The sequence below is a fragment of the Artibeus jamaicensis genome, unplaced genomic scaffold (genome assembly GCF_021234435.1).
Source record: "Artibeus jamaicensis isolate MK-2021 breed Jamaican fruit bat unplaced genomic scaffold, CSHL_Jam_final contig_384, whole genome shotgun sequence".
NCBI lineage: Eukaryota > Metazoa > Chordata > Mammalia > Chiroptera > Phyllostomidae > Artibeus > Artibeus jamaicensis.
This window is the reverse complement of record NW_026521810.1, coordinates 13,939,063-13,965,059: the sequence shown is the minus strand read 5'-3', so window position 1 is coordinate 13,965,059 and position 25,997 is coordinate 13,939,063. Positions and strand designations below refer to the sequence as shown.

At 52.1% G+C, this 25,997-nt stretch overlaps 1 protein-coding gene across 1 annotated transcript in view; it reads right to left on the bottom strand.

Annotated features, from left to right (window-relative positions):
- The window catches only part of POLR1A (RNA polymerase I subunit A), an 80,156-nt gene that overhangs the window by 1,819 nt on the left and 52,340 nt on the right, over window positions 1-25,997 (bottom strand). The window contains exons 17-32 of the mRNA XM_053664517.1: window positions 25,490-25,572; window positions 25,219-25,377; window positions 23,517-23,615; window positions 21,979-22,131; window positions 20,523-20,605; window positions 18,010-18,175; window positions 16,941-17,162; window positions 15,943-16,157; window positions 13,813-13,980; window positions 12,782-12,917; window positions 12,202-12,359; window positions 6,691-6,817; window positions 3,531-3,638; window positions 2,604-2,915; window positions 1,605-1,805; window positions 201-318 (exon numbers count right to left, since the gene is read on the bottom strand). Of these exons, the coding sequence (XP_053520492.1) occupies window positions 201-318; window positions 1,605-1,805; window positions 2,604-2,915; window positions 3,531-3,638; window positions 6,691-6,817; window positions 12,202-12,359; window positions 12,782-12,917; window positions 13,813-13,980; window positions 15,943-16,157; window positions 16,941-17,162; window positions 18,010-18,175; window positions 20,523-20,605; window positions 21,979-22,131; window positions 23,517-23,615; window positions 25,219-25,377; window positions 25,490-25,572 (2,508 nt within the window). The remainder of the gene's footprint in view (window positions 1-200; window positions 319-1,604; window positions 1,806-2,603; window positions 2,916-3,530; window positions 3,639-6,690; window positions 6,818-12,201; window positions 12,360-12,781; window positions 12,918-13,812; window positions 13,981-15,942; window positions 16,158-16,940; window positions 17,163-18,009; window positions 18,176-20,522; window positions 20,606-21,978; window positions 22,132-23,516; window positions 23,616-25,218; window positions 25,378-25,489; window positions 25,573-25,997) is intronic.

The following is a 25,997-nucleotide window of genomic DNA, read 5'->3' as shown; positions in this document are numbered from 1 at the left end:
GCGGGGGCTCCCTCAGAGGATGACGGATGAGAAACAAGTGGCGGCTTTTGGTGATGGAATTTGCCGCGTGAGACAGAAACACAGGCCACCCCTTCCCATGGTTGTTCTCAGGGTCTCGTACAGGCTACATGCTCACTGCACCCCGACACCACTGGACGACGCCCTGGAATCTCCCGACAGCTGTCCGCAGAGTCTCCTACCATACACGGCAAACACGTCCTTGATCTCCTTCTCGATCACCCGCAGTGCGGCCTCGATGCCGTACGTGCTGGCCATCGCGTGGATATCGTTGGAATAGAGGCGGCGCAAATCCAGGACCTAGAGGAGGGAGGAGGGGCTGGTTGAGGGCCTGGCCCCGCACTCCCTCCCCCAGCAGTGTGTCCCTGGCCATGCTGTCTCTTTGTCTGGCAGTTGAGCACAACTGATGACAAAGTGGTGGCAATGTGGCAGAGAGCTGCTGACAGGACTCTGGCCAGGCCCCAAGTCTGTCTCCTCATTATCAGAGCTAAACAATGACTTGGTACCTGCTTTAGGGTCAACGGTATTTTAATTTTGTCTACGTAATAGAAAAATACCTGTTTCCTAGGATCGAGGCATCCCGACAGGTGAGGAAAGTTCCCTAGCAGAGATACAAGCACCTGTCCAGAGCACGCACAGCAGGGACAGGCCAGCTCCATGCAACTAACCTGGGCCATCAGGGTCTAGTTTAGCCACCCTGGGGGCCCAAGGAGGCTCTCCCCAATGGCAAGGTACCCCCCACTTCCATTGCTGAAGACCTTGGAGACCCTAGCGGCTTGTCTGGTCTCATTTAAACAAACCCTGAGAGGAGGACATGGAGCGTGCCTGGCTAGTGGCTGCCTCTCAGAAGGTGTGAGCCTTCCCGCCCTGCCCTCTGGAAAAGAATTTGGTGAAAGGCTCCAGGGCAGAAAGGGCCTTTGAGGGCAGCTGATGTAGAGCAGAAATGTGCCAGGTGAGAGGGCTCTGCCGCTTGCTGTGGGCTACAGAGCAGTAGGTTAGAGGGGTCCCGCTCCTCAATATTCTCTGGGGACTGAGAGAATCTCTGAAGACTGTGGGGGACTCCTGGAAGTGGGAGGAGCCAGGAGAGAGCTCAGATGGAAGGCTGGGAGTGCTGCTGGGGCTGCTGGGGCTGCTGGGGCTGGTGAGGCTGCAGGGGCAGGAGCACGCGGCCTCTGCCAGCGCCGGGCGTGGGGGCCGGGCCAGGACCTCCTGGGCGCCCAGGGCCTCCTGTCCCAGATAAAGTGAGCTGCTCCCAGGCCAGCAAGTCAGCCAACTATTTCTTACAACTGTACTTTGGAAAGGTTTTGATTTCACGAAAAAGCATTTGTATTCAAATTAGTTTGAGAAACTCAGGGTTAAAGTTCAGTAAGTTTCTGTACTGCAAGCCTTCGCCAGGCTTACATGCACTGCACACCCCAACAGGTGGGCCAGGCCACGCAAACTCGGTTTGGGGACACTGGGCCAGAGGTGCTAGCAGCTCAGAAGGGGCCAGGGCACAGTGGCCGGAGCCTTGCCTCCAGGGGCCCGAGGCTGAGAAGATGTGAGGACCTGTCCCAGGCCAGCAGACAGCCTGGACAGAGACGCACCTCGGCGTACTTGAACATCTCTGGAAGATTGATTCCTTCTGTGTTTAAGACAAGTTCCTTCTCATTCTTGGTGGTGGTGGTTTCATTCAGGAGGCACCTGGTGATGCCCCTCGTCTCGTAGATGACAGCACTGTTGGCCAAGGACATTACCAGGGAGCTCACATCAAAGTTAATCTTCATTAGTGGGAGTTTCACTGTCACCTGCAAGAAAAAAGCTAAGTTGAGGGAGAAGGCCACCCCAAGCCTCACAAAGCGGGCAGAGGCCACGCTGACTAGAATCCCCAGGGTGTTCTGCCAAAGCCCTCTCAGTAAACACCTTGGCCAGGGACAGGTGGCCCTGCTGGGGGAGCTGGGTCAGTGTGTCTGTACCCATGCACCTTGCGTGCCTTAACCAACGACACACAGCAGCCATCTCCAGTCACCCAGAGTGAGGTGAAAACGATGGAGCAGTAATTTCACAGGTGTCAGTGAGAATGGTGGCAATCACACAGCTCAATGTCATCCTGGATCTCCTTTCAATTACCACCACTCATAGCACACATGGTTCTGTGTGTGTAATCCTGGTTAGTCTCTCACCTACACTGCCATCTGGGAACCACTGAGCTGGCTCAAAGCACAAAAAAAGCCCCCCCGTGGAGATGTCTCGTTGTTCAAACCATCCGGCCTGTGAGGGAACAAGGTTGTCCCTGAGCTGGAGACCAGGGCGAACAGGAAACAAGGTACTCCCGCTTGCCTCTACGACAACTTCAAATACGTTAGCAGTCCGCCGTGTGGAGCACTGATGGAGGCGGCGAGTCTGAAAGCACCTACAGGGCCTGGCAGATCAGACCCCACACAGACTCTTTGGAAAGTCACATTTGCAGGCCGTGATCTGAGGCAGAGGGTCCACAGCTGCCACCACATTCTGAATGTAAGGGACCTGGGATTTAAGAGAGAGCAACCAACTCCCTGCTGCCCTGGCCTCACCCCACACCCTGCCGCGGCACCAACCCCACCGACCTGGCACCACAGGCTCTCCTCGCTGTCATACTCGTAGTCCTCTATGAACGGGTGGGATTCGCGTACAGCCTGCACCCGGTGCTCCACGGCCGCAGCTCCCGCAGGCTCCTGGCTGCAGGTGGGCTTCTGGGACTGTCTCAGGAGTGGAGCAGGGGGCGAGTCCTCCTCGGGGCCTGAGCCTGCCTCTTCTTCATCCCGCTCCTGGGCCCTGCGGGTGCCTTCCCCACAGATGTTCCCTTCCTCTGGCACATCCTTGTCGTCCTTCTCTTCCCCTTCCTTCTCCTCCTCCTCCTCCTCGCTCTCATAGTCAACCTGGCAGGGGATGGAGCGCAGGCTGCATCACTGGGGTCCCACCATCCACCCGGACTGGGCCTGGAGACACCTCATCTGCCTGGCCCTCCCGTGTCCCACCTGCTGCATGTGGCCTGGGCTGCCTTCCTCCTTTCCACCTTGGCGCTCCACCTGGGAACGCCAGCCTGCCTGTCCCCATGTCCCCTCCTCTCCCTCACCTCGAGCTCTCTTTCCTTTCAATTCCCTCAGTCCCTCTAACTTGCCCTTTGTCCTTGCAGCCATTGTGACAGTAGAAGGCTATTTTGGGGAAGGGGACGGAAGTATATTTTCACTATAAAAAAAAGAGGAAGCCTGACTTTGTCTCCTTGCCGAAGGCTGCTGCGTCTTTGAAACTGATTCAAATCCAGGACAACCAAACCCAAAGGGCAGCCCTGGGATGGCACCCTGCCCAACTTCTACCCTGAGAACACCATCTCAGCTGAGAGGTGTGCTGGGCAGGCTGGTTTTGCTTCCCGATTCCTGACAGGTTCCAGCAGACACAAAGGAGTAGCCCTATGTGTTGGCATGATCCTTTGGGTATGATGGAGAAGGAGGGACGTGACCACAGCCCCTGCACCCCAGCCAGAGTCCCCTCACCTCCTCCTCTTGCTTCTCCTTGCGTTTGACATCAGAGGCATCAGCATCTCCCTCCTCAGCTTCGGCGTCCACTATGTGTTCCTCCTCTTCATCACCTTCCTGTTCTCCCTGTAATGTGCGGAAAAAGAGGAAAAAGATTAGCTTCAATATTTAATGCCTGGTGAATCCATCCACCCAGCCGTCAACCCATTCACCTACTCTTTTATCCACTCACCCATCCAGCCACCTACCCTTCCACCTACCCACCCTCTACCTACCTACCCAACCCAAGGCGACCATCCAGTATCTATGCTGTGTTAGCCCTGGTTCCACATCTCCTATTCAGTCTTTATCTTTGCATGTACCAACTGCAAAATTATGTGTTCAAAAATTTTTTTGAAGATTTCTGGCCAAGATGGAGGCGTAGGTAGATACGCTTTGTTCCTCACAAATCCAAAAGAAGGACAACCAATTTAAAAACAAACAACCCTCCCCCCCGAAACTGCCAGAAAACTGAACTGTATGGAAGTCGGACAACCAAGGAATTAAAGAAGAAACATTCCTCTGGACCAGTAGGAGGGAAGGAGACAGGCAGCTGGGGTGAAGAAGATGCCCTGCAAGGCAGTGGCTAGGGGACTAGGTGGGCACGGTGGCACCTGCCAGTCCTACATTTGTGTGCAGATAAACCGGGAGGAACAACTGGGGAGCAAGACAGACTGCACAACCCAAAGTTCCAGTGTGGGAAACTGAAGCCTGGCTATAAGAATCTGTGGGGGTTGCGGTGTGAAGAGCAACTCCCAGCCTCACAGGAGAGTTCGTTGGAGAGACCCACAGGGTCCTAGAATGTACACAAACCCACTCACCAGGGGCTCAGCACCAGAAGGGCCCGATGTGCTTGTGGGTAGTGGAGGAAGTGACTGAGAGTGGGGTGAGAGCAGAAAAAGCAACACTGTTCTCTCTCAGGCCTCTCCCCCACAGACAGAGCCATAGCACAGCCATGTGGGTTGCACCCCACCCTGGCGAATACCTACGGCTCCACCTCTTACAATCTAACAGGTGGGCAGAGACAAAGAAATATGGCCTACATGAAAGAATAGATCAAAACTCCAGGAAAAGAGCTAAGCAATGAGGATATGGCCAACCTATCAGATGCAGAATTCAAAACACAGGTAATCAGGATGCTTACAGAAATCATTGAGTATGGTTGCAAAATAAAGGGAGAAGTGAAGGCTATGCAAAGTGAAATAAAGAAAAATATATGGAAAACTAACAGTGAAGGGAAGGAAGATGGGACTCAAATAAACAGTTTGGAGCAGAAGGAAGAAGTAAACCTTCGGTTGGAACAGAATGAAGAATTAAAAAAAAAACAAGGAGAGGCTTAGAAACCTCCAGGATATCTTTAAACATTGCAACATCTGAATTTCAGAGGTGCCAGAAAGAGAATAGAAAGAACAAGAAACTGAAAACTTATCTGAACAAATAATGTAGGAGAACTCCCCTAGTCTGGTGAAGGAAATAGACTTCCAAGAAGTCCAGGAAACTCAGAGTCCCAAAGAAGATGGACTCAGAGAAGCATCCACCAAGGCACATCATAATTACATTCCCCAATATTAAAAAATAAAAAGAGAATCTTAAAAGCAGGAAGAGAAAAGGAGACAGTTACCTACAAAGGAGTTCCCATAAGATTGTCAGCCGGTATCTCAAAAGAAACCTTGCAGGCAAGAAGGGGCTGAAAAGAAGTATTCCGAGTCATGACAGGCAAGGACCTACATCCAAGATTGCTCTATCCAGCAAAGCTTTCATTTAAAATGGAAAGGCAGATAAAGTGCCTCCCAGATAAGGTCAAGTTAAAGGAGTTCATCAACACCAACCCCTTATTATATGAAATGTTAAAGGGACTCACTTAAGAAAAAGGTCAAAACTATGAACAGTAAAATGACAAGAAACTCGCAAAGATCAACTGAACCTAAAAAACCAAAACCAAAACAAGCTAAGCAAACAACTAAAACAGGAACAGAATCACAGAAATGGAGATCACATGGAGGGTTTTCAGCAGGGAGGGGGAGAGTAAGGGAAAAGGTACAGGGAATAAGAAGCATAAATGGTAGGCACAAAATAGACAAGGGGAAGTTAAGAATAGTATAGGAAATGGAGAAGTCAAAGAAGTTATATGTACAACCCATGGACATGAACTAAGGAGTGGATGGAATGCTCTGGGGAGATGGAGTACAGAATGGAGGGGAATAAAGGGGAGCAAAAAACAGGACAACTGTAATAGCATAATCGATACTTAAAAAAAAATTTTTAATGCCAAGACTTTCCAAGCCATTGAAAGAAGGTACTGCAGAATATTGTTTCAAACATTTTGTTGCGGTGAAGGCAAAGACAAGGAATTGTTTTGGTGGAATACTGAGCATTTTAAATACCAAGTATTTACACCCTTCTCTTTCTGACCTTGGCTCCTAGTTTCTTAGTCTCCTGGGACCACAGAGCAGGTAGGGACTGTGCCAGTCTTTGCTGCGACCCCCCCTAAGGCAGGCTCCTCGCCTCAGCACTGCCTACTGCTGCACAGCTCCACAAGCTGCCGGCTCAGACGACACTTGGGGCCTGTCCCTGCGCTGCCGCAGGTTCCCTGGCAGACAAGGTGTTATCACTGCCAGACTATTTTGCCTCCAGTGGCTTTTTCCTTTTTTGTCACTGAAGTCCAACTTTTCTGCTTCAAAATGTCTCTCTGGTCCCTGCCAGTACCCTGTGGGCCTGAATTCATTGGGCCTAGGTAAGCCAAAAAGCAGAGAAAAATGAAACAGCGAAAGAACTTCCAAAAGCCCAGCAAGGTACCATTACTTTGTGTCTATCCTCAGGATTAAAAAAAATCACTTATGGAAGGGTCCTTGAGAGTGGACAGATGAACAACCTGGGGCCCTGGCCAGGGCCAGTCAGACCATGCTGCCTCCCCTTCCCACCACACCCGAGAAGTCACTGTTGTTTCTCGGCTCTCAGTACAGCAGATTAATGCCAAGGTAAGTGGAGAGATGGGCCAATGCCAGCAAGGGGCTGAGGAGTGCTGAGCTCAGCCATGGGCCCTTCCCAGAAGAGAAGACGAAGCAAGCTGCCACCCCACTTTGCAACCCTGGGACCCTCCCTGTGCCAGTCCCCAAAGGCCCCTGGAGGATCCACTCACCCGATTGCTCCCTGACCCCCCGGCGTTGTCTAGATCCCGCTGGGTAGCTCTTCGAGTATTCACACTTCTGAAAGTGGATGCTTTGTTACTCTTCTTCCTGATGGATTCCACCAGAATTTTAAAGAATCTAAAGCAAGAAAAAACCATGCAGATCCATTCAGTAACAGCATCTCCACTCTCCCCTTGCTGCAGGGGTCAGATGTTCTGTCCAAGGACCTCACACCCACACAGGCAAACACTGGGGATTTATACTACACATGAGGCCTGGCCTCTCCTACCAGCTCGTTTTCCCCACTCTTGCTGTTTCTGAATGGTACCCGGCACGTCAGGAAGAACACAGCCCCACAGCCCGACAGGCCTGGTCTGAGCGCGCCTGCCACTCCCAGGGAGTGAAGCTCTGAGTGCCGCAGTCTCCTGAGCCCTAACTCCATTGTTTGTGAAATGTGGGCATTAGTATGCTTTCTGCAACCTTGTTTTAAGGATCCGGAAGCCACATTATGTTCAATACCTGTCACAGCGCCTGGCAGAGTGGGTGCTTAGTAAAGGACAGTTATTGGTGCAGTGGTGGCTGTCATTTAGCAAACAGCAGCATCTACAGTAGGAGGGGGGAGGCCAGCGAGCACGAGCACCTTCCCCCTGTCCACCCACCATGCAGCTCCGGAAAGTGGTGATGCTGGGCCGATCAACCCCTGGGCCTGAGAGCTTCCGTGTCCGGTGTAGAAGTGGAAGAACTACGATGTGGAAAAGCTCACGGGAATCTCAAAGGCAGTGATAACTTATTCTGCGGCAATAAATCCCATCATCAGGCTAGAACCAAACCAATTTAAAAGGACCAATTCAAGCACCATCTAGGGGGCCTTTCCTAACCCCAGGCCCCTTCTTCCTATTTTTTTATGTTCCCTTAGTTAGGGCTTCACCCCATCCCTCGCTCCCCTGCTCACATAATCTCTTGCCTGTCTACTTCATTGGTCTAGAACAGCACACTGAAATGAACTGCTTTTAATTATGGAAAGTATCAAAGGTCTCCAGGGTCCAGGCAACCATCCTGTATTCTCTGAGCCATTATCATACCCATCATACGCCCTGGGGCAAATCGAGGATGAAGGACAGGAGCTCAGTCTTAATTTCAGAAGCAGGCAGCTCAAATGTTTATTATTTTGCTCATTATAAGCAAAAAACCTGCTACTCTTCCTCCTATTAAAAAAAAACTTTTAAAAGTTTATATGGTTTTTCTGGGTTTTCTGCCCCGAGGTGGAGCTCAGTCACTAAGCACTGGGGACAGGGATGACAGGGCCAGACTGGGGGGTGGGCAAGCTTGACTTTAGCAAGACACAATACAGCTAGGAAGTGGGGGCCCAAGAGACACTTCTGGAAGGACAGACTTTGATTCCAGACCCTGTCCACTGGAGCCTGGAGAGGAAGGCTCTGATCTCACCTGTGCACTGAGCCCGCTCCCACCTGGCGCCCGGTCCCCACGGGGAGTGGAGGAGATGGATGGGGCGGACGGAGGTGGGAGCACTGGGCCTGCACGGCAGCTGCTTGTTACCTCCCTCCCCTTCGGCTGCTGCTCTGACTTAGCAGGTCGTCATTTTGTGGCAATGTCACTAACCTGAGGCTCTTCCCCCGGCATTTCAAGCCCTGACAACTTGTCCAACCCTCATTACACACCTGCTCGCACCACCTCTGTATATGCTCTGGGCTCACACTCAAGCCGTTTGCTCGGTAAGTAATTGTCCCAGCCCCTTATCTAACACTGGACCGCATTCCCTGCACCCCACCCCACTGAAAGGTTGGGTCCAAGTACAGATGTAATTCTCCCAAGAGACCTTTCTTAATCTCCCCAGCTGGGAATCTTTCCTACCTTGTCTGCCTCTTCTGGTGGACAGGACTGGTGTAGAACGTGAGAGAAGGTGAAGAAGTAGACTAAACACTTGGCCAGTAAGTGGCAGACACATTACCAGTGTGCTAGGGTTCTCCCCCTCCGGGAGGAGGTGAGAACAGTTTGCCCAAGAGGAAGGGGACTGAAGGCCCAGCGGGACTGTGCTAGGAAGGGCTGGCTGTTTGTCAGAATGTGGCAACTGAAAGTGATCAGGAGGGCCAGGCTGCGCAGAAAGCTCCCATTCCACATCAATAATTATAAACAGAGAACTTGACCCTTAGCTGTTTCCGAAAGCGCCTGGCAGTGGCCCCAACACCTGCTGTTTTCAGTCAGACTCACAGAGGCGAAGGCGGCAGACGGCCAACTGGGTCAATTCACGGCTGGGGCCTGGAGGCCAGAACTTAGGCCCCCTGACTCGACCTCAGTGCTCCTTCCACTTCATCTCCTCCAGCCCATCTTCCAGACACTTCACACAGGTATTCAAAGTGACAGGTGACAGTAGTACAAATACCGAGGAGGCCTCAAATGCTTACACGTCTCCCTCTGGGAAGGCATCTCTGTGTGTCTATTTTGGTTTGTCTCCTGCCTGCGTCAGAATAGTCTCATGAACCCTCACGCACTGTTGGTGGGAATGTAAATCGGTGCAGCCTCTATGGAAAAGAGTGTGGAAGGTCCTCAGAAATTTAAAAGTGGAACTGCCTTATGATCCAGCAATTGCACTACTGGTATCAACTGAAAACACTAATTCAAAAAGACAAATAAGGGAAGGGGGGGCTGGGATGGGAGTAAAAGACAGAAAGCTGTACTTGAAAAATAATAATAATAAAAAAAAAGATAAAAAAGAATGAAATCTGCCCTGGCTGGTGTGGCTCAGTGGACTGAGCAATGGCCTGCAAACCAAAGGGTCACCAGTTTGATTCCCAGTCAGGACACAGGCCTGAACTGTGGGCCAGGTCAGGCCCCCAGTAGGGGGTGTGCAAGAGGCAACCACACTGATGTTTCTCCCCCTCTCTTTTTCCTTCCGGTTCAAATAAATCAAAATGTTTTTAAAAAAGAATGAAATCTTGCCATCTGTGATGACATGCACGGACCTAGAGGGTGCGCTACGTGAAGTCAGTCAGACTGAGAAAGACAAATGCTGTGTGCTTCCACGTCTAAGCGGAATCTAAAACCAACCCGAACCAGACTCACAGGACAGATGGGTGTTCCCAGAGGAGTGGGGTGGGGTGAAATGGATAAAGGGGATTAAGGAGTACAAACTTCCAGTTATAAAATAAATAAGTCGTGGGGATGTAATGTACAGCCTGAGGAACACAGCCAAAAATATTGTATTAACTTTGTAAGGTGACAGGTGGTAATGAGACTTATTGCAGCGACCATTTCACAATGCACACAAATGTCCAGTCACTGTCATACACCCGAAACTCATAATACTGTATGTCAATTATTCCTGAATTAAAGAACAGCATCATGATCTCACAGCTGGGAGAGATAAAGGGACGAAAGGGAGGGAGGAAGAGAGAAAGGAGAATAGAGAGAGAGGTGGGGGAGGGGAGAGGGGGCAGGAGAAAAGGAGGAGAAAGCTTCCTGTGAGCAGGGCTACTCTTTGACAAGCACACTCCCACTTCCTGGGTCTGTAGGAGGCCCCAGAGGGTGCCTCACTGCCCAGACCTGACAAAGGCAGTCTGAGCCACACCCCAGTCCACCTGCCACTGCTTCCCTCATCTTTGGCCCACTCTGCTGAAGTCACAGAGAAGCTCCACCAGGAGCTACTGTACCCGGCTTTGTTTATCGCAGCCCTTCAAGCACACAAGGAAATACAAAGTAGGAACAGAATAGGTATTTCATTGCTACGGAGGAGCCAGGGCTGTCCCTCGTAAAGAAGAAGTTTTTAAGAAGTGATGGATTTTCCACTCCCCAAGATAGGGTGAGTAAAAAGAACTCTATGCACAGCCTGGTGCATGCCTCCTGCAGACCCACCTTCTCCGCAGACCTTAAATGACTGGAAATGAGGCAGATCATCCAATGCCACCTCTTCTGCTAATTCTCAAGTGGCCATGTGATCCTAATTCCCATCTCTCAGAAGAGGGCTGCGTGGCCAGCACAAACATGCGGGGCCTTTGGGAAGTATGTTCCTCCCCGTTACTTAATGAGCTGGCAGGCTGGTGCACAGATGGGTCTCCTGTGACATGGCTCAGCACCACGAGGGCACAGGGCCCACCTGACAGAACGAATCTTCTTTACCCAGGCAGACAGCGATGCAGGCGTTCTCTGACGCCCAGACAGTAACACCTTCACCGAGGGCTCACGTAAACAGGGACAGGATCTGCCTGGTCAGTGATCACCATCCAAAGGGCTTCAGGGCTTCACATCCAAGCTCACCTACCACAGCTCCCACTGGCCTAACTGCCACCTGTTTAGAGGGCCAGACTAAAGCCAGCTCACACCTTCAGGAGAGAGCGAGGGCCCGGGGCAGGACAGCCACCTTCTCCTGGCCATGCTGCCTTGTGACCTGACGCTAACGAGAGTCACTCAGTAAAGGCTGGTGGGACAAAGGAATGTAGTGGGCTTTCTGCCTCTACTCTGCTGCCACTGGTTGGCTCTCTGTTTCTGACCAGCATGGAGAAGACCTGACCAGTGGTCTGGGTTAGACCTCGTGGTCAGTGGTCTGCACCCCACTCCTGCCAACAGACAGGATTGATTTGGGCCTCACCAGGCTTTTAAAAAGATGTAAGTTAGTTGCCAATGCTTAAAAATTAGGAGATTTCCTATTTATAAAAGCAAGAGCAAGTAACTAAACCACCAAAGACAGAAAAAAGATTGAAGGTGGGGGGCTCTCTTTTTCCTTTTTTGAATCAGAAGATCTGGCCCATGTTCCCACCTGCTGGAGGCAGGTTCTGCACACGCCAGCCTGCTACGGGCTTCCCAACCTGCTTCACGGGCCTCTGCCACCCACGGGGCTCTGCAGCCATTTCAGTTTGCACCCCACTGTCTGGGGTCAGCTGGCTAGTCAAAGGGCTTTGCTGGCCCCTCCTGGCTAGCCCCACCCTCCCACTGCTGTGTAATTCGCATCGTGGCTCGTGCTTTTCAAATGCCCAACAGTGACTTGAACCTGAGGGAAAAAGGATGTTCGTTCTCCCTACCAGATGGAATTTCCCTCTGAGGAGTGGAGGAAACCCCGGTTATAGAACTGGCGTTTATGAGCAGCGAGCCACAGGCGTAATGCTCTTACCAGGATATAAATGTATCAGGAACTGCATTACGCTGCCTGGAATTACGTCATGTCAAATATTAATACCGAGGGCTGCACTACTGCAGCGCCACTGTGATGGGGCTCATTTCTCTGTTAGGGGACACATACTTCCACATCTTAGAGTTTACAAACCCGAGAACAGGAGACTCATCAACCAGAAGGAACAGGGTTTAGGAAGCGGTATGTGGTCAGTGCAGTCACACTTGCAAGACACAGGATGGGTGCAGTTTCCAGGTAAGGCTGCAGGGCCTGCTGTTCTCCCGAGCAATTCCCCCGAAGAACTAATCTGTGCATATAGCCCTAATCGCCGAGAGTCCTGCAGTCAGGAGGGCTCAAGATCCACGACACAGTCCAGTGACAAAGTGACCTACGTTCTGACCTTGTTTCCATGAAGTGCAGAATGTCCTCAGGTCTCAAGCACTTCTCTTGCTGGTAATATGCATGGGGCAGGAACTGAAACCGCAGCTGGTACACCCTGAACTTGTTCTGTTTTTCTCCCATTCGGAAGGACTCCTGGACATCGATTTTCTGCAACACCTAGAACCAGATACACAGGGAGAACCCAACTTGCCCAGGTACCAAGGCATTATAGGTGGGTTACGGAAAGCCTGAGGACTTGGGGGGAATGAGATGGAACCAGTTTCTTTGGGGCCAAAATCCCAAAGAAACTCCCACAGTCTACAGGTCACCCCCAGAGAAAGCTACAGGGGGTGGACCATGGGCTCTGGCAGGGCTAGCCTAGGAAGTGTCTGTATTTTTAAGGCACACGAGAATGCTACACAGCTAATACTTTCACAGCTTGCTGACCCATCCCTGCTCAGCACCTGGCAGAGAAAGCTTCCCTCTCATTGGTGGGACTCTGAGGCCAGGTTCTGAACCACCAGCAAAGCCATCCTTCATGGATGGGAGGACACAGGAAAAGGCTTGCCCTGTCTGCAGCGGGGTTGAAAGACAATTACCTCCCCTAAGCACACCCTGGTGAGTTGCCTCTTTAGGCTTTTGACTCTCTTCAGTGCTTTTCTGGTGTTGAGGACAGGCACGCTCATCATGGGTGTCTTGATGTTGGCGCTGGCCACCATGAGAATCTCCCTCAACCTGTCACAGAGCAAGGGCAACTAATCACAAAGAGGCACCAGATTTTCCCTACCTGTGTAAGTCCTTTCTTGTCAGAGCTCTTTGGGGTCTGAGAGCGACCTTGGAGTTTTGCAGGGAAAGTCCCAGCTCTGGCCCCATGAGTGACAGCAGGGGACTCTCCCATCAGTTTCCTCCACTGGAGCGTGGCTCTTCAAGGACAGAACTGTGTCTTATTCTTGTTAATCACCTGTGCCTTGTGTATGGCGGGTGCTCACTAAGAGCTTACGGAATAAATGAAAGGTAATTGGTGTCTGCAGTGCTCTTACTAGATGCAGGCACCATGCTCCAGGCCTTGCCCACGAGCTCAGCTTGACTGCATAGTAGGGTGGGCCCCCCCCACTGGGGTGGAGGGCAAAGGTCCTAAGGCTGAGGAAGCCAAGGAACCTGTCTGAGAACATGGCAAGGCCAGGCATCAAATGCAAGTGGCCCGTTCTTTCCTCTCGCCTACTGGCCACCATTCTGCCAGATGCACGCATCTTCCTGAAGGGCCGGGGCCACTGTGGGCCACATTCTAGGTGGGTGGTGCCCCAGAACTGGGCGACCAGGTGGCACAGAATGGGGCTTGTGAACATCATCTTCCTGAGTCCTGATGCCAGGAGTATGACATTTTATAACCACCCTGTGTTACTCTGACACAAGAGTTGGCAGAGGGATAAATGGAGATTCTAAGAGGCATGAGATTGTAAGAGGCCACCCACAGAAACTGCACAGAAAAGCCGGATTCTGGAAATGCCAACCCTGACCCCCACTTTGATGAGGCCCTGTCTTTTAGCCAGGCACCCACACACTAATTAAATGAGTTATTCCCCAGAAGTGGGCTAGGACAGACCCCACATCAGGCGCCCTTGTAGCCCACCTCGGAATGCCCAGGGTGACGTTCATCTCGCCTCTGCCGGCGAAGTGGAAGGTGTTCAGGGTCATCTGTGTGGAGGGCTCCCCAATGCTTTGGGCGGCCAGCAGCCCCACCGCCTCACCCGGGTCGCACAGGGAGCGCTGCCACTTCAGCTGCAGCAGGGTCCTCAAACTGGAAACCAGGCAGGGACAACAGAGGTTAGGAGCAGACGCCATTCTATGCTAGAGCGCTGTTAGGAGGTGTCCCCACCACCCAAAACTAGGGTGCATGGAACTATTCCCTCTCTTCTCTGGGCTGGTAATTCCTAACGAGTGATCCTCTAACCCTGAAATTCCTGCTAATGATCCTGAAATGTCCTAAATTACCCAGCACAGACCCCAGCGGGATGACTAAAGTGCTAGACGTCCGTGCTTCAACTGCTGTCTCCGAGAATGTCACGTGTCCACACTGCACCAGTACAATCCCCTGAGCCGTGAGAATGTCTGAGCTCATTAGTCACATTTTCCTTTGTTAGTTCCTTTCCCCCACTAGCTGGAACAGTTTGGAGAAGGCTTAAAGCTCCTGCTATATGAACTAGAAAGAGGTTCACTGAGCGATTAAGGGGACTTGGGGGGCAGATGGCAGGTGTGTTTATTTTCTTAATTAGTGCAAACAGCTGCCACATCAGAGTTATGTGTGCTTAAAATCTTGTAATTACTAGCCATCTTTACTTTCAGAGCCTTCAGAATACTGTAGCACCCCCACACACGGAACAAGGAAAGGCTCAACAAATGGAGACTAAGCGGACAAATGTGTGAATGCAGAAGAAATCAACAAAATGTTTCTATGCAAGTTCTTTTTAAAAGTCAGACTTTTCATAACTTGATGTGTCTTCTCTCCCAATTACTTCGATCCAGTGAGGTTTGTGCACACATCAATATTCCTGTCAGAAAAAAACCTTCAAATACTCCCAGAACTTTGGAGTTGCACCTGGAGCTTGCTGCTTGCTAACAGGTCCCCTGCAAGAGCCACTGAGGCAGAACTGCTGTCCCATCTCAGCCCTGCAAATGCACGTGATGCTCTCCAGGGCCGACCTCTCCACACCGCTGATGTGCAGCTGGAGGGAGGACCAACATGGACTTTTGGAGAGTGAACAGCAGCACCCCGAGCTGCAGGGGAGCAGGTGAAGGGGCCGGGGGCCCAGGACTTCCTCTTGCAGGGAAAGCCCCACTGGCAGCGTGGTAACCAGCATGACCTGTTCTATCTGGAAATCTCGGGGGCCTGGCTGGAGGACCCCTTTAAGGGGTAAAGAGAAAGCCCTGTCTCTCCCATCTAGATCTTCCCCTCCAGTAACTATCTGTCTCTGCTCCTTGCCCGTCCTGAGTCCCATCTTCTGGCCGCAGTCCCTGGACTATGTCACCCTCTCTAGGCACCTGGCGGGTTTCACCGGGGGCAAGAAAAGCAGCAGGATAGAGCAGGTGACCTCTGTCTTCCAGCTCTTCAGGCCAGGCTACGCAAGTGAAGTGGGAAGGACCTCTGACCACCTGCCAAGACCAGCCCCCAGGAGGCACTCCTGGGGGGGCACTGTGGATGCTTTAATGCCGCTGGGGCTCAGTGCTGGTTCATGTCTGGCTTCCCACTGCCTAAACTATAGGACTTTTTTTTACTAGTTTTATTTTTTTGTGTGTGTGAAAATATGCAAACTGAGGACAACATGTGATCCTTCTTCCTTAAAACTTTGAAACCTGAAGCTCAAAGGCTCATTGGAGTAATCAGATACAACCCCTCACAAAAGGCTAAGACATGGTGTCATGAAGGGGTGAATGATTTGCTCTCAGAGTTGGCGGTGGGCTCCCTGACTCAATTAGCCACACCCATCGCACCAAACTGAAGAGGGGCCATTTCTGCAAGCCCCTGTCCCCAGAGCTCTCTTCTCTGTCCTGGCCCAGATGAAGATGTCCTCTCCTGCCTACCTGCTCTTATCTCCTGTCCCAGGTCCCTCAGGGCTTGCAAGGTGCCCCTCTGTGTCACTTCCCTCCCTCCTGCTGGGGTCTCGAACCCGGGAGGCTGCCCCCTCTCCTGGAGTGGGCAGGGAAGGGCCAGACAGCAGATTTTTTCCTCTCCACGTACTGAGCAACCAATCAATGGCATTACCTGTCAAGAGAAAGATCTGACTTCTCAAAACTCTTCTCTGCTTGAGATGCCCACTCACAAATATAATCATCCACCCTTTTTTCAAATGTTTCTGACACCGATGCAAAGTAGATATCTGGGCGCCAGACAGAGAGACTGGGGTCCGGACAAGGAGCTGCCTTCTTTCGGTACTTCCTTCGGCTCTGGTCGTCCAACTCGCTCCACATGCTCAGCATCTGCAAGGAAGGACGGGCTCAGCCACAGTGGGGGACACCAGGAGTGGCTCCGTTTCCTGGACGCCCAGTAGGATGAGGAGAATCAAAGGCGCTGGCTTCACGTGAGAGTGGGGGAAACAGACAAGAGTCCTGACTGCGACGAGAAAACCAACTCAGCTTTTAAAATAGGGAGAAACTGAACCTGTCCCAGGGCTGGCTGCTTGACTACCATTCTACGGCTCTTCGTCCTGGCCCACACTAGCACAGGCTGGGTGACTGGTAAGTTAACAAAGCGGGCACTATTAATAATAACGCTAGGACAGGGGGCGCAGCCGGGACTGCCCGAGGCTAACCAGGACAGTCGCAGTGAGCCAGGTGATCCGTGTTTGCCCCTCTGGGATTTCACACCCCCTGTACCCCAAGGCTGTCCCACAGCAGCCACTTCACAGTGCCCCCGGCCTCCCGGGTCCCAGCAGCGGAGGGGAAGGTAAGAGAGGGGACCCTGGCATTCACTTCCCACCCTCTCTAAGGAGCCTCTGCCCACAGCCACCGCCCCGCTCCTGCATGCCTGGGTGGTGGGGAACCAAAGGTAACAGTCCCAGCTAGCTCCCTTGAACCCTGCCCACACCTTTGGAGACTGCCCTCCTTAAACTGCTATTTGAGTACCACGTGTTTCCTCTCAGCAAATGAAGCCAGGCTTCATTATTGCACCTTCTATCAGGAAGACAACCCCTCGCTTCCTCACCTCCTGGCTGAGGCCTGTATGCGCTGGGCACTGGAGAAATGCCCCCTCCCCCCAGTCACCTGCTGAGTCCCAGGGCTGCGGCCGAGCTGATTCGCGTCCTGGAGGTTCAAGGCTTTCACAGCTGCCTGAACTTTCTGGGAATAACTCAGGAAGGCACCTCTTCTCTGCGGGGTGTTGGGATGCTTGCTCTGCCATTTTTTGATGGCTCTGAAGTGGCGGAGAGCTTTTTGGGGATCTGCTCTGGATAAAACTTCATGGAGATGCTTCGATTTCATTATTACCTAAATAAATGAACGAACCACACACACATACACGAGACCAAAGAGATGAGGGCATGGCCCGAGGGCCATGTCACACAACTTCGGGGGAGCAAGATGGCTTGTGTAGAGCTGTTGTGACACCTTTCAGAGGGTCCTCACTCTGTGCAACCCAGACTTGGGAACTCTTGGGAGACATGGTCCCAGGAGCTGAGCAGTTGGGTGAGAGAATGGTGCACACAGAGCCCCTTCAGGACACAGGGGAGTTTGTAGGAAGGAAGGACAAGTGATGCCCCACATAGTTCCGGAGCAGGTGACAGGCCAGAAAGGAGCCGGCACCAAGCACAACCTTAGTCTGGCCACCTGCCTCGTGACTGGATAGGTTACATCAGTTTCAGCTTCCCACCCAACAAAAGGGGGAGACTGCTCAGTCAACCGTGATGGTCATTCCTGAGGCAGTGAGGTATGGCATGAAAACCACAGGCCTGCGTCGCGGGTGTGGGTTCAAACGCTGGCTCTGCCGCTCACCAGCCGCTCACTGCAGCTCTGGGCCTCGGCTGCCTCAGCTGTGACATGCACAGAGGGAGGGAGGCCTCTTTCCCCAGGTCACAGTGAGGGAGAGACCTGACACCGTCCACAGTGTGCTTCCGTTAGGGTCCCACAAACGTCCCCAACGGCAGCCGTTGTTCTGCAAGTGCTCCTGCCCTTCTGCCATCTCGGAGTCCATAGACGTGGTATAAACATGGCAAGCGTTTCACACAGCACTGACTGGTGCTTTAGAAACTTTCTGCTCTATCCTCGACGACCACTATAACTGGGGGCAAAGCTCGAAGTGCCCACCACCCCTGGCTGCTAGGGGTCTGGCACCCACCTCGTAGTTGCTGGCGAGGAAGGGGAACTGCTTGGGCTGTAAGAACTGCGTCTTAGGGATGTCCAGGCCGTCCTCCCCATACAGGAACTGCACGACACTGCCATCGCTATCTCGAACTGTCAGGTCATACTGGACGACGAGACCCTCCAGATGCTTGATGATGCACCTGTGTGGAGCCCTGGCTCAGGACCCACCAAGCTCACCACTCCCAGGGTGGGGCCAGGGGGGCAGCGGGAGGTGGAAAGGGGACTGCCGTTCTACAGGAAAGCTCCACTCCAGGACTGCTGGCCTCCAGGGCCCCAGGCTCTGAGCTACAGTGTCTCCCCGTGAGCATCTGCTGCTGTGTGCCTGGCAGGCTGGCTGTCACTGCTAGGCCCTAGCTCCCACCTCCAGCCCCCACTGCCAGGACTACTGCCTGCCCTTTCACTCTGCCACACTGCAGAGCTCCCCAGGGACACTATAGTGTCCTTATAGCCACAAGGCAGGCAAAGCAGTGGGGCCATCTGCCCACCCAGTGCTTCTCCAAAGCTGTCAGCCCAGAGATGCTGCCAGTCACAGACACTAAAAAGACATTAAGAACTAAATGCAGATGTGATATCCCGAACCCAGATCCCTTTCGCCTCGGTTCTCCCAGTGGTCAACTGCCTACACCTCACCCTCCCCGCTCTGCTGCCCTGGTGCTGGCCCTTTACCTTATCTCTGGCCACTCTGCCTTGGTTTCTCCTCCTGACACTTTAAGAGGCTTCCTAACAGCCACTGTTTCCCCAAGCTCCAAGGACAGAGCTCAGTGTTAGTCACCACTGCATTCTTGGCACCCAGCCCGCCTGACAAGGTTGATGCCCAGCACCCACTTCCTCTGCTGAAAATGCTGAAGTGTGAGCTGCTGGCACCCTGCTCGGCTCTGCTCGCCTCGCAGGACTCTAGCTCTCAGCACAGCAAAGGCCTCTCACGGCTGTACCTCCAAGTCTCTCCCAAGCTTCGGGCCTCATGTACGGGTCCACTGAAATGCCTCTACGTGAACAGCCTGCTGCTGAGCCCTCATGCTACCCACGCGTTGTCTCGCCTCTACAGCCTCTTGCTTTTTGTCACTGTGCTGCCGCTGAGGCCCGAAAACTCAGCTGGGTCTGCTGCCACCCTGCCTCTTAGTCCTACATTTTAGCCAGTTTCCCCTCGTTTTTGCCACATTTGCCTCTTCCTTCCCACTGCCACCCTCTGGAGGCAGCCTCCCAACCTCTAGCCTGTGTCTTCGCCACGGCCACACTGGCCTCCCCCGCCCCTCCGTCTGCAGCCCTGCGCCTGCCTTCACCAGGAACCCCCGCCAGCAGATGGGTCCTGAGGAGTCTGTGCCCTCTGTCCAATGGCTGCTGCTCGTCCGCTCCAGTCAGGGTCCCAACCTGCACTCAAATGGCCTTGGGCACTCCCACCCCCAGACTTAGCCGATCCTTTGTTTTCTACCCGTTCCTATACTTACATCAACGTTTCTCTCCTCTCCCTCCCTCCGTCTCTCTCAGAGCAATGAAAAAATGTCTTCAGGTGAGGATTAGGAGGTGGGGTGGGTGTCACCCCTGCTCAGGGAAGGCACTGGCCATGAGACCCATGCCCCCAGAGGGGTGCCCACCCCACTGTACTAAAAGCAGCCAGCAAGGCAGACGGGCTCCTCACCGACAGGCCGACCCCGCGGGATGAGTCAAGGGCAATGGACCAAAACAGGGGCTGCGGCCTGGGGTAATCTGGAGCTTGAAAGTGGACGAAAGGAGAAAGCTGGGGCAGACAGACAGGGGCAGACTTTTGCGCGGGAGAAAGAAAGGAGCTTGCCCTCCTGTCCAGGAGTCAGCTGAGTGCTTTGAGGATGTAACTTAAAAGCAGGCCTGCAAGGTGTAAGAACTTATTTTCTCAGTCTCCCCTTTTCCCACCGCCTTTCCACTAGTACCAGTTCTCTGGGCTCAGGAAAAAACATTCCCGAAAAATGCCAGCCTGCCTGCCAGGCATTCTGGAGAAAGGCCTTCTTCAGATTTTAACTTCTTTCCCCCAACCTGCTCAAACAGGCCAGTCGAAGTGGCTACTTGTCTCTTTCCTCCCAGAGATGAGAGAAAATAAGTAGGTCTGTGCTGGGAAACCCTGAAGTGACCCCTGCATCCAGAGAAATGGTGACTCCAACCACAGACTCAGGCGGGGCCCCAGGCCTGGCACCCTCCGTCCCCGACTGCTGAGCCCTCCCTGGGCAGAGGACCGCCCCACCCCATCACCGCTGAGACCGTTCCCATACCTGTAACTTCCCTCAGAACACAGGGGCCCCTTGGCTAACCCTCTGAACACACGTGCTGTTAATTCTTTAAAAGGGGAAGAGAAGAATACCTGCTATTTTTTGTCTCAGGATAACCATGGAAATCTTAAAGTTTTTCTCATCCAAAGATACCCTAAGTGAATTGGTACTGAAAATGTGAGAGATGACCAACGTGCAGGGTACTGGGATGCTGATTCCATCTGAAGGTAGCAGAGCAGGTGCCTCTTACCTCTGGAGGTAGCCAGAGCGGCTGGTTTTCACAGCGGTGTCGACCAGACCCTCTCGCCCCGCCATGCAGTGGAAGAAGAACTCCTGCGGGAGAAGCGGGAGAAGCGGGCCCCAGGTCCCGGAGGTGGCAGTGAGGACGGCGCACTTCTGGAAGAAGGCTCAGGCCAACGCCTCTGGCAGCCCTGCCTGAGCTCCTAGGGCCGGTGATGGCTCCAATGGCCCCAGTGACTTCTGCCCCCACCCCCTGCCCCCGTGGTGACTGTCGTCTTGTCCTGCCCGAGAGCAGAGGGACAAGAGGATGAGACGTAATAGGTCCTGTGTAGGGGCGTGGCATGCCATCCTCAGTATTACACGCCACGCCCCACGTCCCAAACAGAAGAGGCACTGGTGCGCGTCACTGCTCGGTTCAGCCCACACGTCTGAATTCCACTTCCCACGGTGTTCACAGAGGTACAGAGTATCTTCCACACATTTTTATTGCAACCCACAGTAAGAAACACATTTACAACAGCAGTCAGCAAACACATGCACATATGTACAAATGCACAGAACGATACATAACACAAACTAGGACTTCATGAAACTACTCCATCCCTTATGCTCTCTTCCCATCCTGTTCTCTTTTCATTACACAGAGAAATGCCGATCTCTATCTATTAGAATGATTTCATGACTCACTAAGGGGTCGCAACCACAGTTTAAAAAATTCTGGTCTCTGCCGGCTCTCTACCATCCTTTGCAAGAGGCCATGGCTGATCACTGGAGAATCCACAGGGAATAGAGTTAAAAGCCCCTGGATCAGCTGACAGCCTTGAAACAAAGGGTCAGCCCTGTTCACAGCCTGGACTTAGCTGTCTGACCGTAACAATCATCGCTGCAGAAATGCGAGGCCAGGGAACCAAAGGTGCTAACTTTCAAAAACCCACTTCTGATGAGTCTGAAGAGCAACCCTCCTCCTAGGGGAGAATTCTGTTGTTGACCAGGCTACACTAGACATTTACCACAGCCAATTTTCCCACTGTGAAGGAGGAGCCATGGGAAGTTCTGTTGGGGGGCATCGTGAAACAGACCTCCGTGATGATCCCTTGGGCAACTGAGAGCACCCGGTGAGGGGTTTCTCTTTCCCCTGCTGCCTTCAAATGTAGATAAGAACTGGTTATGCCAGGGAGCACAGCAGGAAAAGGTGGAACTGAGATTGGCCTCATTCATCTTTTCATTTATCAGCAGACATTCACTGAGCTCCCAACATGGTGCCAGGCTCTGTGGCGACACAACGGCGGACGTGCCACGGTTGCATCCTTGTGGTCCTCACGGGCCGCAGGGGCTAGTGGGTAAGCAGCAAATGGCTGGGTATTTATTACTTGGTTGTCCTGGCTCAAGGCTATTGGGGAGAGTCGATGCCTTACTACCAGTGGGCCTAGAAGTGAGGAGAAAAAAAGGAAAACCAAAGTACATACGGGGGGCTTGATGCCAGTGAGAAACCTGCCAGTGACGAAGCCGCCAGCCCTGGGGGTGAATTCATAAGGCTCAAAGCAGGGCAGTGACTTGCCAGATGCCATCAGTGGGGGTCTCCGGCCTTCCAGTTCAATCTGGCCCAGCAGGCACGAGATCTGGAGGGAAGGAAACCCAAGATTAACACAATGCTTTGTCCTGGCAGGAGAGGCAGAGCCTGCTCTTCAAAAAAAAAAACAAACAAAATAAAACAAGAAACAAACAAACAAGAAAACTGTATGGAAACTGAGTTCTTAAAGGCCAACCTAGATTTGTGAATGAACCAGGAAAGCTCATGTTTCAAGAAAATAAATCTGCCGACTGATGGGAATTTTTCACGTTTGGGGCCGGTTGTATACGGGCTTGAGAAGCGGCCATGCTTCAGAGCCATCACATCGCAGACTTTCCTAGAAGGGACCTGGGCGCTGTTCCTAAGGAAGAAACTGAGGCCCACAAGAAAAGTAATTTGTTGTGACCCTTAAATTCTAAGGCCGAAACAGAATAACACTGCCCAAACTTTTTGGTGGGGGGGTGGGGGAGGGGCGAGGGGGTGAGGAGAATGAGGAGAACAGTGTGTCTTGGTTTCACTTCAGTCAAGAGAGCTTCCTGGTGGCCTTCTGCCCTTGATGCCCAGCCCCGTTGCTCTGGGCCACCCAACAATGAGGCGGCCCTGAGACCCTCTCAAGGCCGTCAACATGGGAAATGTCCACCCAGGGTCTCAGCCCCAGGCTGGCTGCTTCACAAATCTCTCTCAAAGTTGTCATTACTTTGGTGACAAAAATGAAGGAGCTTTGTAAAATTTTCAAGAATTATGAAACATATCAAGTACTTGTTTACATTTCTTGACAAAATTAGAACTATGGCAGCAGAATCAATTTATAAAATCCTTAGATTAAAGAGGCTTGTTTGGGCCTTCTGAAGTAGGAGAAGTGGTTGCAATGTTTAGATGTGTGGTTGGTCTGGCTTCTTGTACTGCTTTTTTTAGTAAACTTCTAAAAAAACTGGGAGAAAGATTTTTTTTAAAGTTGCTAAGATTTGTGAAAGTGCTGCCATAGCACTCGGTAACCTGAGGAGATAATGGGCCTCAAATGAAGGGTTAGAAACCTCGAGGACAATACTTAAAACACTAAATGGAAAAAAGCAGATCATGCAAAACTGCAGGGTCTCAGCTGAGATTACTCACACACACACACACACACACACACACACACACACAGAATATTTATAGATAATGTAAATATATGTAATGTAATATAGTGCCCAAATTACAACATCTACCTAGACTATATGTAATATCTGGATACTGACATATATATTTATTTATAACACTGCTGTTAACAGTGGTAAGCTCCTGTATTGATTTCCACAGGCTTTTATATTTTTCAGTACGTGCTGCATTTTATACACAATATAAATACTTAAAAAAATCAGAAATAAATCTGAAAACTACCTCTTGCAATCCCCGCCCCCTCTGGCAAACCGGCCAGCCAGCCTCTGCCCGCACCTGCATGGTGTTCACCGTCGAACCCTTGGCTCCAGACTGTACCATCATCTGCAAGTTGTTCTCCGGGAACTGCCTGTGCAGGCCGAAAGGCATGCACGCCTGTGGATTCCAACACACCGGTCAGTGGCCTCACCCCTTTTTGAAATCCCAGGTTCAAAAGGTGAACCCAGAATGTGGAAGCAATAAACTAACACTATTCAGAAATAAGCACCAAGTCCCACTTAAGGTAAAAAGTCTCATTTGGCATTAACCTTGTTGCTAGAACCCCTAGAGGTCTAATAATGGCCCCATGTGCTGCTCTTAACATCACCTGCCAGGAAGCCTGAGGTTACTGTCCCTGGCAAACAGCAGCAAAAAGGGAGAAGCACAGGGGACAACATATGCAGTTTGTGATTCTCAAAAGAAGCTGGTTAAAAAGAAAATCGGAGGCAATGCCCTAGTGGATTCCCCCAGCAGAGCAAGGCCTTGGCTTGGCAACGATGACCAATATCCTATCACGTTTGAATTGACTAACGTGCTGTGCTGCCCAAGCACAACGTGGGAGCCTCGCCTTGATTCCTGGACTAGCACAGGCAAGCAATACCTGGGGGTGGGGCCTAGGGAGCTGCTGGGAGGGGGCTCTGAGTCTATTTAAGCCTCTGTCTGGAGCTGCAGAGACAGTCCAACACAGGAGAGGCAGAGTGGGTAGGAAGAAGTGAGCTGGAGAGAAAAGAAGCAATTCTGAGATGCCTCTGGGACAATGCCTCCACCCCAGCATCCCCAGGCAAGCCTGGAAGCCAAGCCTCCGAGTTTTTGGGAGGTGCCAGGAAGGCTCCTCTGCATAAAACCTCTCAAGGACGAACTTGTACAAATTAGAAGTCTGTGTTCTTGGCAGCCTAAGGGCTGCTAAAAGCCAGTCAAACACTGACTTCTACTGAATGTTGGCCTTGCCTCTTCCTCTCTTCCTCAGGTTGGGCTCCTAGGCCCAGGAGGCAGGGCGAGGGTCAGGCTGGCCACTTCAAGTCACAGGACTGGGAGCCTCAGCTCTGGGACTAGAAGACGGAGAGAAATGGGTTGTGGCCTTGGCTTGTGCAGGGGGTTCCCTCTCCTTTCTTAATGGCATGTGAATGGGCTTTAGTGAAAAGCAGGCAAGGACTTTGGAGGACTTCCACAGTGCTCCTGCCATTTAAGAACATTATATGGGTTAGGACCTTAGCCCCCTCAGCAACCTGATAAGGGATGTGCTCCGGGTGTGCAGACAAGGCACAGACTGGTTACATCACCTGCCTAAGGTCACAGAGCAAGTTTCTGGCAGAGCTAGGATTTAAACCTAGGCCTTGGCCTCTGCATCTGCTATACAGGCCGCAGTGGTGTTTTTGGTCCTCCCTTCTGCTCCTCCGCCTGGCTGCGGCACCACAGGGAAGATATTCTTTCTTTAGTCCCCTTTAATGTAGTCAGCCCAAAATACAAATATTAAAAAAATGTGCAAGGCATTCCCACTCAGCTTAAGCGAAAACCTTCCCAGACCCTAACCAGGTGTGGGAACAAGGCCCTCGGTGCCTCGGCGCGATGAGTTTCCTGCACACCCCACCTCACATCTCACTACATCAGTTGCTAAACAGCCAAATTGCTTTAAAGGGCCCTGAGTGATAATCAAAATGTAATTTTTTAAAAAACCAGCATTCAAAATGGTGGCAATAAGTGTGCTCACTGCCAGACTAACCTTGTTAATCTCATTACTGTAATGGTTCACTTCCTCCTTGAACTTCAGATCGATAATGTTAAAATCCCTCTGGTCTTGGCCCAGATGGGCATCCTGCCATTTCCCTCGGACTTCATCCCAAGATGCGGTTTCTGGCAGGTTTAATGCAGCCCTGACGGCCTGGAATGAGAAAAGGAATGCGCCAGAGGCAGCGGTCAAGTGAGGAAGGTGTGAGTTTCACTCTGTAGGACAGCCGCCCTCTGTGGCAGGCCATGGCCTCCTGGGCCCTCACCCGGGGCCCGCAGCGGCTGGACTCCTCGATGATCCTGTGTCTCCTGACATCTGCCTTTGGCTTCACCAAAATGTCTTCCACGCCTGTGGAGAGACACACAAGCTCAGATGGGGCGGGGCCTGACTTCTCACCAGGTACAAATTCAGTGAGGTCAGGGCTTGGAGCACAGTGTAACATACCCGGGAAGCACCCGAATAATGATAATGATGAACATCCTCAGGGGACTGCCTCCATCTCTTAAGTGCTTCCTATCTCCTAAGCAAGTATAAGGCCAAGCACTATAACCTCCATTTCACAAATGACAAAACGAAGGCTCGAACGTGAGCTATTCACTCAAGGTTACACAGGTAAAGAGTAAACCCAGGCCCGAGTCCACACCTGTGCTCTTAGGCACCAGCTCTCCCACCTCCACTCAATAAATACGTGCTGCACGACCGGGTTGGAGGTGAAGAAGAGGTCTGAGATGAAAAGCTGAGTTTATGGGAAGAAGAGAGGGAGGGAGAAAACG